The sequence below is a fragment of the Notechis scutatus genome, chromosome Z, assembly GCF_049901735.1.
Source record: "Notechis scutatus isolate UNSWTSFEM ecotype Mainland chromosome Z, rNotScu1.2, whole genome shotgun sequence".
Classification (NCBI taxonomy): Eukaryota; Metazoa; Chordata; class Lepidosauria; order Squamata; family Elapidae; genus Notechis; species Notechis scutatus.
In genome coordinates, this window is record NC_142025.1 from 54957794 (window position 1) to 54971555 (window position 13762).

Genomic DNA, 13762 nt, shown 5'->3' on the forward strand with positions numbered 1-13762 from the left:
AAGCAAATATTTTATAATCTGCATTCAATAAAGAAATAGGTCTATAGTTCTTAATTTGTGATGGGTCAGCCCCTTCTTTTGGGATAAGCGTAATATAAGCTTCTGACCATGTTTTAGGTATTTTCTTATTTATCATAGCTTCATTCATAATTTCTAACAATGAAATACTCAACGATTCTTGTAATGTTTTATAAAATTCTGCCGGGAAACCATCTGGTCCTGGTGCTTTCCCATTATTCTGCCTATTAAGTGCTTCAGTTAATTCCATCATTGTTATAGGATTTTCTAACATTTTCCCAGTTTCATCAGGTATCTTAGGTAGGTTGGCATTTTGTAAATACTGTTTGATTTTCCCCTCATCAAAATCCTCCTGCTTGTATAATTGTGCATAAAAGTCTTGAATAATTCTCTTTTTCTCCTTATTACCATGACAAACTTGACCTTGTTCGTCCATTAACTGTAGTATTCTCCTTGATTCTTTCTCTTTTCTCAGTTTGTATGCTAACCATCTACCTGGCCTGTTTGCATCCTCAAAGTAGTTCTGTTTAGCGCTTCTGATTTTTTTCGCCAATTCTTCTTTCTCTGTTTGATCCATTTTATGTTTGATTATGTCCATTTTAAATTTAATATCTTTTTTTCTGTGGCGTTCTCTGTAATTCTTTTTCCAATTTTTTATAATCATCTTCTAAAGTTTTAATCATTTGCCTCTTCCTAATATTCTTTTTCTTTGTATAATCCATTATCAATCCTCTTGCATATGCCTTCATTGTGTCCCAAACATTCTGTATTGAAGTATCTTCTTTTCTGTTTTCATTAAAGAAGAAGGCCAGTTCTTTTTCCATCCATTGTGTAAAGTCTTTTTCCTTTAAAATAGTATTATTTAATGTCCATCTAGATCTTCTTTTTTGTCCTTTCCATTTAATTGTCATTGGGTTATGGTCTGCCCATGTACTTGTTTCAATATTTATTTCTTGAATATTAGATAATAATTCTGTTGACATCCATTGTGTAAAGTCTTTTTCCTTTAAAATAGTATTATTTAATGTCCATCTAGATCTTCTTTTTTGTCCTTTCCATTTAATTGTCATTGGGTTATGGTCTGCCCATGTACTTGTTTCAATATTTATTTCTTGAATATTAGATAATAATTCTGTTGACGTCCAAATCATATCTATTCTGGACCATGATGAATGTCTATTCGAATAGAAAGTATATTGTTGAGTTTTAGTATTTCTTTCCCTCCATATATCTTTTAAATTTAGTTCCTCTATCATTTCAAAAAAGGATTTAGGGAGGGTCTTCCTATTTTGTCGTGTTATTTTTGCTGTATAGTCCAATTCATTGTCTACAATTCCATTAAAATCTCCCATTATAAATATATTAGCATAGTCCAATTCAATTATTTTCATATGTAATTTTTTATAAAATCTTTTTTGTTTATCATTCGGAGCATAGATTGCAACCAGGAGTATTTTTGTATTGTTATCCACTATTTCAACCATTAATACTCTTCCGTCTTCATCAGTATAAATCAGTTTTGCTGGAATGGTTTCTTTAATGTACAAAACCACTCCTCTTTTCTTACAGTGGGTCAGAGAAGTAAAAATTTTCCCTATTTTTGGTCGCACCAATAATTGTTGATGTTGTTTTTTAATGTGTACTTCTTGTAAGCAAATTATGTCAAATTTTAATTTCTCTATTTTATGAAAGGTTTTCCTTCTTTTAGTAGCTGAATTCAGTCCATTTATATTCAAAGAAATCAATTTTTTTTCCTCCATAGTTATGATTTATATTTAGGTCTAACAGCTCTCGTTGATCTTACTTCACGTTGTTCTTTAGTCTCCACTTGTCCACCTACTGCACCTTCTTCTTTTCCCATCTCTATTTGGTCCTCTTGAAATTCAGTTAGAGTAATCTCTTTTTCTATCTCTATATCTCTTCTTTTAAAGAATTCATTATAAAACGATTCTGCTTCGTCAATTGAGCCAATTCTGTATCTCTGTTCTTTCCATGTAACCATTAATCCTTCTGGAATCAACCATCTGTAATTCACCTCCTTTTCCAATAATATTTTAGTCAGGAATCGATATTCTCTTCTCATCTCTCTAACTTTTCTGGGTACTTGTTTTAAAACCACAATCTCTTTATCTCTATATTTCAATGTCTTCTCTCTTGCCGCTTGTAATATCTGTGTTTTAATAGATTTTTTGGTAAATCTGACATGAACTTCTCTTGGTAGCTTATTCCTCGACGCATATCTTGTAAAAACTCGGTATATCTCATCTATTCCATCCATCATCTTTTCCTCTGTTATTTCCAGAGCTTCAGCCAAGATTTCTATCATTACTGCAGCAAGATCTTGTCCTTTTTCTTCCTCTATATTTTGAAATCTGAGGTAATATTCTGATCTGTCCATCTCCCACTTCAACATCTCATTCTTGTTTTGTTCAAGTGTTTGTCATCAATATTTCCAATTTTCTTATCTCTTTGATTGTCTTTCTCTTCCATTTTTTGCAGTTTCTCATCTCTTTGATTGTCTTTCTCTTCCATTTTTTGCAGTCTCTCATCATATTTCACCATCATTTGTTGGATGTTTTCAATTTTTTGTTCAATACTCCCCGTCCTTTGTTCAATACTCATTTTAAGTTCTTGAATTCCTTGTATAACCGTCGTTAGATCCATTTGTCCTTTATCTTGCTTCGCCATTGTTGAAAGTCGTCCTCCAGTTGATGGGGAGGCAGGAGCAGAAGTTGAGGTACCAGAAGGTAGAATTTTCTTACTCATTTAAATAACTCAGAATCTTCCCACTCTTTTAATCCAATTGGCAGAGTGGCAATTATAATCCAATTAGGGAAAGGAAAAACGTGAAAAAGAAAAACCAGTAAAAAATAAAAAGCCCAAAATTTAAAAAAAGAAAAAGTTTTCAAGGAAAAAAGAAAGATTTCTTCAGGTTCTTCTAGACCTTAATCCTCATTTGCGATAGTCAGAAGGAGAATAAAACCCAATAATATTAAATAATAATAAAAGGAAAAAGGGAAAAAAGAAAAGGAAAAAAAAAGAAAAATTCTTCAGGTTCTTCACACCTTAATCCAATTGCGAGATCTCAAGAAAATAAAACATAGCCATAAAAAAGAATATATACATATAAAGGTGAAAAAGCAAAAGTCCCCCAAAAGGAAAAAAAAGGAAAAAATATTCTGAGGCTTTCCCTTTAGAAAAAAAATAAATGAAAAATAATAATAATAGTAATAAGCAAAAGTGTACAAATATTACAAAATGCTATAGGGTTGAGGAGGAGGGATAAAAGCTAACAACAAGTAAAGCAAGGAACACACTGCATTTTATTTAAACGTCCAAGGCTCTTATTATGGCTTCTCCACAAGTTTCAAAGCCAAGCTTCAAATATTCAGTTGATTGTAGAAATCCCAAAGAGACACCTGTGAAAACATTCTCCAGAGTTCCTCCCTCTATCTTATCAACTCAGTGTCCTTGGGAAAGAGTTTCTCACAGTTCTCTCAACTTCAAGTAAAGTATTTTCAAGCCTCTAGTTGGCAGTGTTACAGAGTTACAAAGTTTCTGTACTCCACTCCCCCTTCTTCCCGGAAAAAAAAAAAGCCCAATAGAAAAAGAAAATATGTGTATATATATGTATATATTTAAAAAAAGAAAAAATTACTAAAGGGAGCCTCTATTAAAAATATAAACAGTCAAAAAGGAAAAAGAAAATAGGTAATTATAAAAGGAAAAACCAGTCTGGTTACAATTACTAATCACAATAGAAGTTCACTAAAAAAAAAAAAAAGTAAAAAGCCAAGCCTCATTTTGACATCTCCTAAAAAATCGCCACTAAGTCCATCTTATCAAGTTCTGTCAAAAATCTTACAGGTTTCTTCTTCTTCTAGGGTGTCCTTGTCCCAAATAAATTAAAAAAAATCTCACCAGCCGATACACTTTCTCTTTCTTTCTTCTCTTCCTTCCGGAGCTGTCCCTGCTTCAGCAGCTTAATGGCTGCCTCTCCGCCGATGGTAAAGGGGCTTCTTCTGGATCCACCAGGGACTTGCGGTGTCCCTGTGATCAACAGAACACGCCCCTTACTATCACCGTCTCTACGGGACGGTTTAGGTCCATTGGACCGACCAGGGGCGAAGATATCAGCTGTAACTTTGGAGCCCCGAAATTACAGCTGTAGCGTGGCGACGTGGCTCCGCCTTCTCCCCTCTTTTAAATTTTTATTGGCTTTTAAAACAAACATAAACAAACAAAACATAAAAACATCAAATCATCTTCCATATATGTACATAAAGTGTGCCGGTTGATTTACAAATTATTTTGTGCTTCCATTTCATAGTCTTCAATTATAATTACATTGTATATAATCTCGTATTTTCAATCAACATATTAAATACATTAATATCATTATTAACTATACTTTTATTCATTCATGTTTTCCAAAATGATCATATTTTACTTAATTTGTTTTATAACAATTCGTATCATCGTCCCTGATCTATCCTAGAATCATTTTGTAGATATAATTAGAAAAGAATACCTTTATATATTTATTATTTTCTAAAAGTCTACATATTTCATTACTGTATTTTATTGTCTAACCATTGATAGAATAGATCCCAAATTTTATAAAATTGTTTATCATCTTGTTCTCTAATTTCAAATGTCAATCTACTCATTTCAGCACATTCCAATATTTTCTTAATGATTTCCTCCTGTGATGGTATTTTCTCAAATTTCCAGTTTTTAGCAAATACAATCCTAGCCGCCGTTAATACATTTACAATCAGGTATTTCAAGTCTTTACTATATATTTCAGGTAAAATTCCCAATAAAAATATTTCTGGTTTCAAATCTATATGTTTTTTGTCATTTTTTCCAACCACGTGTGGATTTTAGTCCAGTATTTTTTAGCATCCGCACAAGTCCACCACATATGGTACTATGAGCCAGGTATCTGATGACATTTCCAACATTTTTCGGATTTATTCTTGAACATTCTTGCTATTCTTGTCGGGAGAAAGTGCCACCTGTAAAACATCTTATACAAATTTTCTTTATATGTTGTTGACATTGTCATTTTATAATTTTGAGACCACAATTTTTGCCATTTCTCAAGATCAATCCCATATCCAAAATTCTTCCCCCAAGCAATCATAGTTTCTTTAACTTGTTCTTCTTCTAGTTTAATTTTTAATAAATATCCATACAATTTTTTAATCACCTTTTCATTTGTACCTGTCAAAATCTTACCTAAGTCAGTCAGTTTATCAATTTTTTGGAGTCTCTCATCATACTTCATCATCATTTGTTGGATGTTCTCCACTTTTTCATTGGTTTTCCCTGTTGTTTGTTCAATATTCTCTGTTCTTTGTTCAATATTCTCTGATCTTGTTTGAATATTTTGAATTCCTTGCATAATCATCTGCAGGGTCACTTTTTCTTGTTCTTTTTCTTGCCTTAATATTGTCTGTATTGAATGTTGTCCTCCAGATGGTGGAGAGGAAGAAGTGGAAGTTGAAGAACCAGGAGCTGTTAATTTCCTACTCATTTTGACAAGTTCAAAATCTTCAGGTTCTTCTAAACCTTAATCCAATCAGTTGGTTAGATGACAGTAAAAATTCAAAAATGAAGGGAAAGACCATAAACACACCATGGACACACACACAAAAGAAAAAGTTGTAAAATCCTAAAAAAGGCGAAAAAGTGAAGAAAAAGGCTAAAAAAGAAAGGACAAATTCTTCAGGTTCTTCAACACCTTAATCCAATTAAGAGGTCTCAAATATAAAAGTATGCATAAAAATAAATCAAAAAAAAGAAGAAAAAAAACCAATATGGAAGGTAGATGGAAAGACAAAAATACCAGGGAAGGAAAGAGAAGAAAAAGGCTACTCCCTTAAAAAGAAAAAAAAAGGAAGCATTAATACTAAAGCTTTTCCTTTAAAATAAAAAGCAGACATAAAAATTTAACTTCCAAAGACAAGAAAAAACAAAAAAACAAAAACAAAGCCAAGTTCCAAAGAGTCAAAAATCCAAATAGCTATTGCAAAAAAAAAGTAAACTGATGAGGAGGGGTAGCACAGCTTAAAAAGAATAAAAAGAGCACACTGCACTTTGTTTGATTATCCAAGGCTCTTGTTATAACTCTCTTCTCCAAAAACTTATCACGTTTTCTTTTCCTAAGCTTCAACACCAGACTCCAGCTGTTGATAGAAACCCAGAAGAGCACCTGTAATAATACTCTCCCATGCTCATCCCTCTATCTTATCAAACAGGCAATGTCCTTGAAACAAAGTCTCAGTTCTTTCTCAGCTTTGTCTGGTCAAAAAAAAAAAAAGAATATTTCCAAGCCACTAGTTGGCAGTGTTACAAAGTTTCTTTAGTTTTCACTTTCCCCCTCCTTTTCCAAGCAAAATATAATAATAACTAATTATAAAAAAGAAAAAAATATTTAAAAAATAACTAAAAGGGAGTCTCTGGCTTAAAATATTATAAAATCAAAAAGGAGAGAAGAATATATAAAAAGAAGAAAAAAAAACCAGTCCAGTTTCAAAATATAAGTTCATGTGCAGAAAATCCAGCAATGAGAAAAAAAATATTACTTTGACATTCCTGTTTAAAATCGCCGCTTAATCACTTCTGTCAAAACTTTTACAGATTCTTTCTTTCCCTTAGGGTGTCCTTTCAAGTCTTAAAATAAAGAAAAAGTTCTCACCAAACCGGCACACTCTCTCTTTCCATTCTCTTTTGTTTCGGAGCTGTCCCAACTTCAGCAGCTTTAATGGCTGCCTCTTTGCTGCTGGCAAAAAGAGCTTCTCCTGGATCTACCAGGGACTTGCAATATCCCTGGGATTGACAGGATACACTCTTTACATTCACCGTCTCTTCGGGATGGTTTAGATCCACTTGGACCGTCCAGGAGCAAAGATATTGGCTGCGATCTCAGATCTCCAAGATCACATGCCGTATCGTCGCGACGCCAGCTCCATCCTCCCAGGCTTACAGATTCTTAAGGTGATCCACTGGCTGGCCTCTTTTTTAAAATAACAGACTTGTGCAAATTGGAATTCATATTCTCTCTAACCTGTCTTATGTGGTTCCTATTGCTCTTTGGATGCCATACTAAAGCAGTATATCATGTTTTTTTTATTGGATTCCTTTTGCAGAATGTGATATTGAAGCAGAACTTGTTATCCTAGCTGATTCCAGAAGTATCCCTGACAAAGAACTGAAGGCTGTGAAGGATTTTGTGATAAAACTTGCTTAAGTCAATTATAAATAAAGACAATATTCTAGTTGGAATGGCCCAATTCAGTAATACACTTCAAGAAGTATTCCAGCTGGGTGCTTATCAAGATCTACCAGAACTGTATAGTAAAATTACTAATATGTCACTGATCACAGGAGGGTCCACATTGATTGGACATGCCCTCAGAAAAGTCAAAACCTTTTTCAAAACCAGCAAAGAAAGAGTAGCTCGAAGTGTTAACCAAAAGTTGCTCATATTCACTGATGGAAGATCAGATGATGAGTTTCCTCAAGCAGCAAAAAAATTGAGAGATGAAGGTGTGGAAATCCATGCAGTTGCAGTAGGAAATGTGACTGATTCAAAACTTCTGCAGATTACCAACTCCCCAAGCAGAAAATATAAGGTTGACCATTACAGTGATCTAAAAACTCTTGTTAATCATGTAAATAAGGAAATTTGTAAAGAGACTACTGAAGCAAATAAGTTCCTTTCAATTAAAATAAATGCTTGGTTGCTTACATAATAATAGATTTTAGTTGCTAGTATTTGTTTCTTGTCAAATAGCATCTCTTTTGTTATTTGGTTTGTTGGACAAAATCCAGAAGTCCATCTGATTAAACCTCTGCCTGAAAAAAAGGACCTTGTCCTTTTCTTATTTTCTTTTCAAAACATTACAGGCTGCAGAGTGAAAAAGTGAATAAGGCAAAAAGATCTTATTAAGGAGAAGTAAAAATTTTCATTAAGCATCCATAAACATTTCTAATGCCTAATGTAACTAAGTAGATAAGATCATCTGTGCATTTTTTTCAGTGTTTTAGTGAATATATTATTTATATTCTAATCATTTTACCTATTACAGTCAAGCTAATTATACTCCATTGTTTGGTTCTGGCATGTGATTTGAGAATGCTTTAAAACTAATAGATAGGAATAAATTTTGTATGAATGCTCCCTTCCCAAAAAGGAAAAAAAACTTTAATGAACATAGAAAATTATATATTTGTTCTGTGAAAAGTAGACTAAAGATAAATAATGTAGACATTTTCTATGGCTAGATTCACATGACATGCTAATGGAGTTTATTTGGCTTTAGATTAGTTAGCCCCAGCATTAAACTATAATGTGTATCTTTCTACGTTGTGTGGACATGGGCAAATGTGGTTTATTAATAAATCATTAAAACAAACAATAGTTTAGGAAATTATGTGTCCATAGAGGTGATTTGCAATTTATACCAATAATCTTAATTTTATATCTATAGTCTAAGGAAAGGAGGGGGGAGGGTCAGATGGTATCAAATGTTTATGTTACATGTGTACTGTAGCTCAGTTCAAAGCATCTCATTTGGTTTACCTTTTTAAACTGTTTCAATATAACGATGGCCAAAAACATTTAAGTCATAGTTTAAATTTAAACTAAATTTAAGTTTAAATTTACATGTAGCTGGCTATGTACAATCTGCCCACAGTTGCTTATCTAGATAACCCGTCAAGAAATGAGAAGCAATCAGTTCTAATACAATGTTAAATATTGTCACAATTTGCTTGAATTTAACTGCAAATTTGTTTTTTGTTATTTTCTGATATTTTGCCTTTATATTCATCTAAACAGCATGTTTTGTAGATATTATTATTGGATTTGATATGTCATCTCAGAAGCCAGGAAACAATTTATTCAGTGAGCAACATCATTTGGAGATTTATCTTCCTGATATTATAAAAGGCCTAACATCTTTAAGCAGCACAAGTTGCTCTAAGGATAAAAAAGCACAATTCAGTGTGACTATTTCAGTAGAAAACACAGATAAACCTTTCTGGGCAAAATTTCATTATGTTGATGACACAAATATAGTAACAGAACTCAGAAACGTTGTGGTCAACAGACCATCTCATCTCAACACTGACTTCTTGGATGCTCTTTGGAATTTAGTTAAAAATGTGACTGACATAGAAAATCGAAACACGGTAATTTATTTCCATCTTAATAGTTTTTATTAAAATACTGCATTATATCAGATACCAGCTTATTATTTAAATTGGTATAATATAGGTTTCCTTAATTAATAATATTGCACTTCCTTAAAATTGCATTGCATGAATCAAATTAGAGGAATTATAATCATTTTGATATATTGTATATTAAATGTTGTGTTTGGAATGATCCTTGAGCTAATTATTTGCATTAAAACATTTTGAGAAAATTGAAATATTTATGTAATAGCCTTTAATAATTTCAGTTTATCTATGTTTTACAGGATAAATGAAATGTTATACAAAAATATTAAATTAAATATTTTTTGTTGTTTTCTGCAAACTTTACTATCGTGAAATAATGAAGAGTTAAAAGAATATATATTACAAGATTGAATCTGGGTTAGTTACTGGGACTACAAATCTAGACTAACCTAATCTCTAGTCCCGGTGAACAACCCAGAATTGATTTGCAACATTATTCTGGGACATCTAGAAATTAATAATTTTCAACAGAAGAAATGTGTCTTCTTGTAATCTTTGTCAATGATGGTTTGTCTAAGTGCACCTACATTTCTCCAAATGTATACATTTCTCTTTAAAGCTCATCAAACTATTTGATGAATGAATCTGTGTTTATAGTTCTTGTTTTGGTTTCCTTGATGTATGTTCTTATTTTAATCTCATTGTCTTTATATTTTTTTAGGTATTACTTCTTTTCTCAGATGGCTTGGATGATAATATAATAGCACTTGGACAAAAATCTGAAGAACTTAGAATACAAGGTAATCAGCAAATCAAATGTAATACTTTAGCTCAAACAGATGATTTACATTATTATTTCAAAAGTCTTCTTTGTTGGGATTCAGGTTTGCAAGTCCTCATCTGCCCTTCCTTGCTTAATCTAAAAATAACCTTATCTAGAAATTAAAAAGTTGAAAGAAGAAATTGTTTAACATTTAAAGGCAAGAGATTAAGTGATTTTTAGTAATTAATAAATGGTAACAAATTCTAATAAATGATTTTCATCTGATGAATAGAATATAGAATAGAATACAATACCTTTATTGTCACTGCATTCCACGAATACAATGAAATTTGAAAGCTACTCCAGCACAGTGCCCCAAATACCACATCACAATCAAACTACAGAGTTCTAAAAACTAAAATAATTATAATAATAATAATAGGACTAAATCACAAATGCACTGTTTGATTCAAGACAATTACTGCCTCAGAAAAGAAACTGTTTCTCAATTTCTTAGTCCTATAATGCCTCCCTGATGGTAACAGATCGAAATATGAATGTCCAGAATGAGAATGGTCTGTGGAGATTTTTAGTGTTCTAGAGAGGAGTCTGGTCTTCGCAATCTCTTCCAAAGAATTGCAAAAGATCTTGTTCTTGTCCAATCTATATAGCAAAAAGATGTTACAATTTCAACACAATTTCTACCATATTAGAAGGATTCAACAACTGCAGTTATCTAGTCTGGATCCATGTTATATCATATCATATCATATACCATGTGTTGTGGCTCTGAGGTTTGAGCCTGCTTTGTTAGAGGACGAAGACTTGGACAATGAGGAAGAGAAGGATTTGGCTCTGAGGTTTGAGCCTGCTTTGTTAGAGGACAAAGACTTGGACAATGAGGAAGAGGAGGATTTGGCTCTGAGGTTTGAGCCTGCTTTGTTAGAGGACGAAGACTTAGACAACGAGGAAGAGGAAGATTTGGAGTTGTCTTCCTCCCCAGGACTTTCCTCTTTGGCAAGACCTTCCTCCCTGATTGTGCCTCAGGTGTCGGCAGATAACCAGGAGGGCGTATCAGAGTCTCTGACTGAGGATCAAGCTGAGGAATGCTGGCTTGATGCGAGGCAACAGCGCAGGCAAAAGTGCGAGCTGCAACGCAGAAAGAAAGGACGAATCAGAGACTGAGATGAGGGACTGACACGCCCCACAGGGAATAAAAGTGGGTGTGTTCGCTCTGGGAACTTGTTCAGGACAACGTGTTACTTAGTGAGAGAAGCTTCGGAGTATCCTGTGTGCGGTGACAGCTTGTGATTTATATTCCTGCTTTCTTGTCAGACTTGGCAGACAGCTTGTGTGAGACTGCCAAGAACTTTATCGGCTCAAGGAATTTAACCCTGTAATTACTGGACTTGCTTGCTTGTTTATATTCGGTTGGAAATTTGGACTTCTCACCTCGTTGGTACAGGTGAGACATAACATTTTTGTCCCGAACCTTAACAAAAGCCATCTTTTGACCAAGATGGATCAACAGCAGCAGCAGCAGCAGCAGCTTAACCAGCTGCAGAACGATAACCAGGTTTTGCAGCAGCAAGTTACTCAGCTGATTAATCAACTCACTCTGCTGCAGGCTCGTGCTGCTCCTCCTGCCCCTCCCCATAGGAAATGCCCGGTAGCTGTGCCGGATAAGTTCTCTGGGCAGCCTGAAATGTTCCCGGCTTTCATGGGACAGTGCCAATTGTTTATGGCTCTGAGGCCAAAGGATTTCCCTGATGACCGGGCTCGGGTGGGGTTTGTAATAAGCCTTCTTTCGGGCTCGGCTGCCAAGTGGGCCACTCCTTTATTAGTGCAAGAGAGTCCATTGTTAACAGACTATCAGGGGTTTTGGCATCACCTACACTTAATGTATGAGGACCCCATAAGGACTCAGACAGCAGCCAGACGCCTGAAGGAACTTCACCAGGGGAAATGGTTTCAGTATATGGTAAGTTTATAAGATAAAAACAATAGATTAGATTTTGAGACTTTAGGGATCCATTTTATGCCTGAGTAAAGGTTCCCCTCGCACATACATGCTAGTTGTACCTGTATTTGAAGACAGTTCAATATTCATAGTTCCCTCCAAATAGCTGATAATTCCTTTTTATACCTATCTAATGCAATTGCATTGATCCCCGCTTTTTAACTTTCCAGTGTATATGCAACCATCAGCCTTGCAACTCTTGAACCCAAGACCCTTCAATGCAGTATCTAAATAGATATTCCAATTCCTGGCTGACTGCTTCAGCCCATATATGGTCTTATTCAATTTATATACTGTGTTAGACTTTTTACTTTCATACCCTGGTGTTTGAACCATGTAAAATTTTTCCTCTGATTCTGCATTGAGAAATGAAATGGTTATGTCAAAATGCCAAATTTTATGGCCATGTGCTGCTGCCAATGCTAGTGCCAGCCTGATGCTCTCACTCCTTTACAGTTGGTGCGAACATCTCCTCATAGTGCACATTTTTCATCTGTGAAAACTCCTGTGCCACTAACCTTGCTTTATATTGTACTTCATTATTGGGTAATACTTTTTTGTTGTATACCCATTGCATCCTACAGCTTTGTACTCTGTGGCAAAGTCATAGATGTGAACACTTCATGTTCTCCCATGGATTTCGTTTCCTTGTCCATGGCTTCTTTCCATTTTACTTGTTCAATTTTAGGTAATGCCAATACTTCTTTGTAGTTCCTTGGCTCATACCATACACTTTAACTTCACTAGCAGAATACCTGTCAGGTGGAATCCCCTTGTTCAATTGCTCTGACCTGCGTGGCACTGACTGCTCTTGTGTGTCAACCCTCTATTGCTTCATATCTTGTTCAGCTTCTCCTCCCTGAACGCTGACACCATCACTAAGTGAGTTACCATCACTAAGTGAATCGTCATCACTAAGTGAATCATTCCACAAATTTGCATCAATTTTGTTCCAATTTTGCTCTGCAAAGCTTGCAGACCTTGACAATATTATTCTTTTGCTCCCATCGCTAAAGCAATAACTTTTTGAGCCTGGCTCATAGCCCACAAACCTGAGCTTTCTAGCGTTTGGTTGCCCCTTTCTTCTAATTGCTTTTGGAATATGCACCTACACATTGCTTCCAAACACCTTTAAATGTGCTAGAGATGGTTTTCTCCCATATAGCACTGCAAATGGAGTATCATTAATGGAGGAACTCCACAACCTATTAACTAAATAATTAGCAGTCAATATGGCTTCACCCCAATATGACCTGCTTGGACCAGAATCCTCTAGCAGTGATTCCTTCATGGTTTGCAAGACTCCATTCCATCTCTCAGCAACACCATTCTCAGCTGCTGTGTAAGGATTTGTGTGTCTGTGTTTTATTCCTTAATTGTGCCAACCACTGTTGAAAACTGGCTTGCATTGGGCCCACCAAATCTGCATGTACCAGCTCTAGAACTCTTGTTGTCTGCCTTGCTTACTTTTTTTTTTTTTTTTTTTGCTCTTGCTTACTGGGAATGCCTTGGACTTTGATGTTTTGCATACTGCACAATCCAAATATGCCTTACATCCCTTTACATGCAATCCTTCTGCATACTGGTCCATTTTTTGAACAACTTTAAAGTTGGAATACCAAGCTTTCTGTGCAAAAGATGAACACATGAATCATGTTTTGCAACATTGCCAAATGTTTGTGCACACTGAACTTTTTGTCCCTGTGACATATAAAGGTTATCATGCTTTATGCCCTTTGCACAGACAGTCCCATTTTTTCTTTATA

At 34.6% G+C, this 13762-nt stretch overlaps 1 protein-coding gene across 1 annotated transcript in view; it reads left to right on the forward strand.

Moving 5' to 3' along the window:
• LOC113421378 (collagen alpha-6(VI) chain) overlaps positions 1–13762 on the forward strand; it is a 52622-nt gene that overhangs the window by 18266 nt on the left and 20594 nt on the right. Inside the window, 5 exon segments of the mRNA XM_087947316.1 lie at positions 7176–7267; positions 7269–7737; positions 8870–9222; positions 9935–10020; positions 11480–11957. Of these exon segments, the coding sequence (XP_087803442.1) occupies positions 7176–7267; positions 7269–7737; positions 8870–9222; positions 9935–10020; positions 11480–11957 (1478 nt within the window).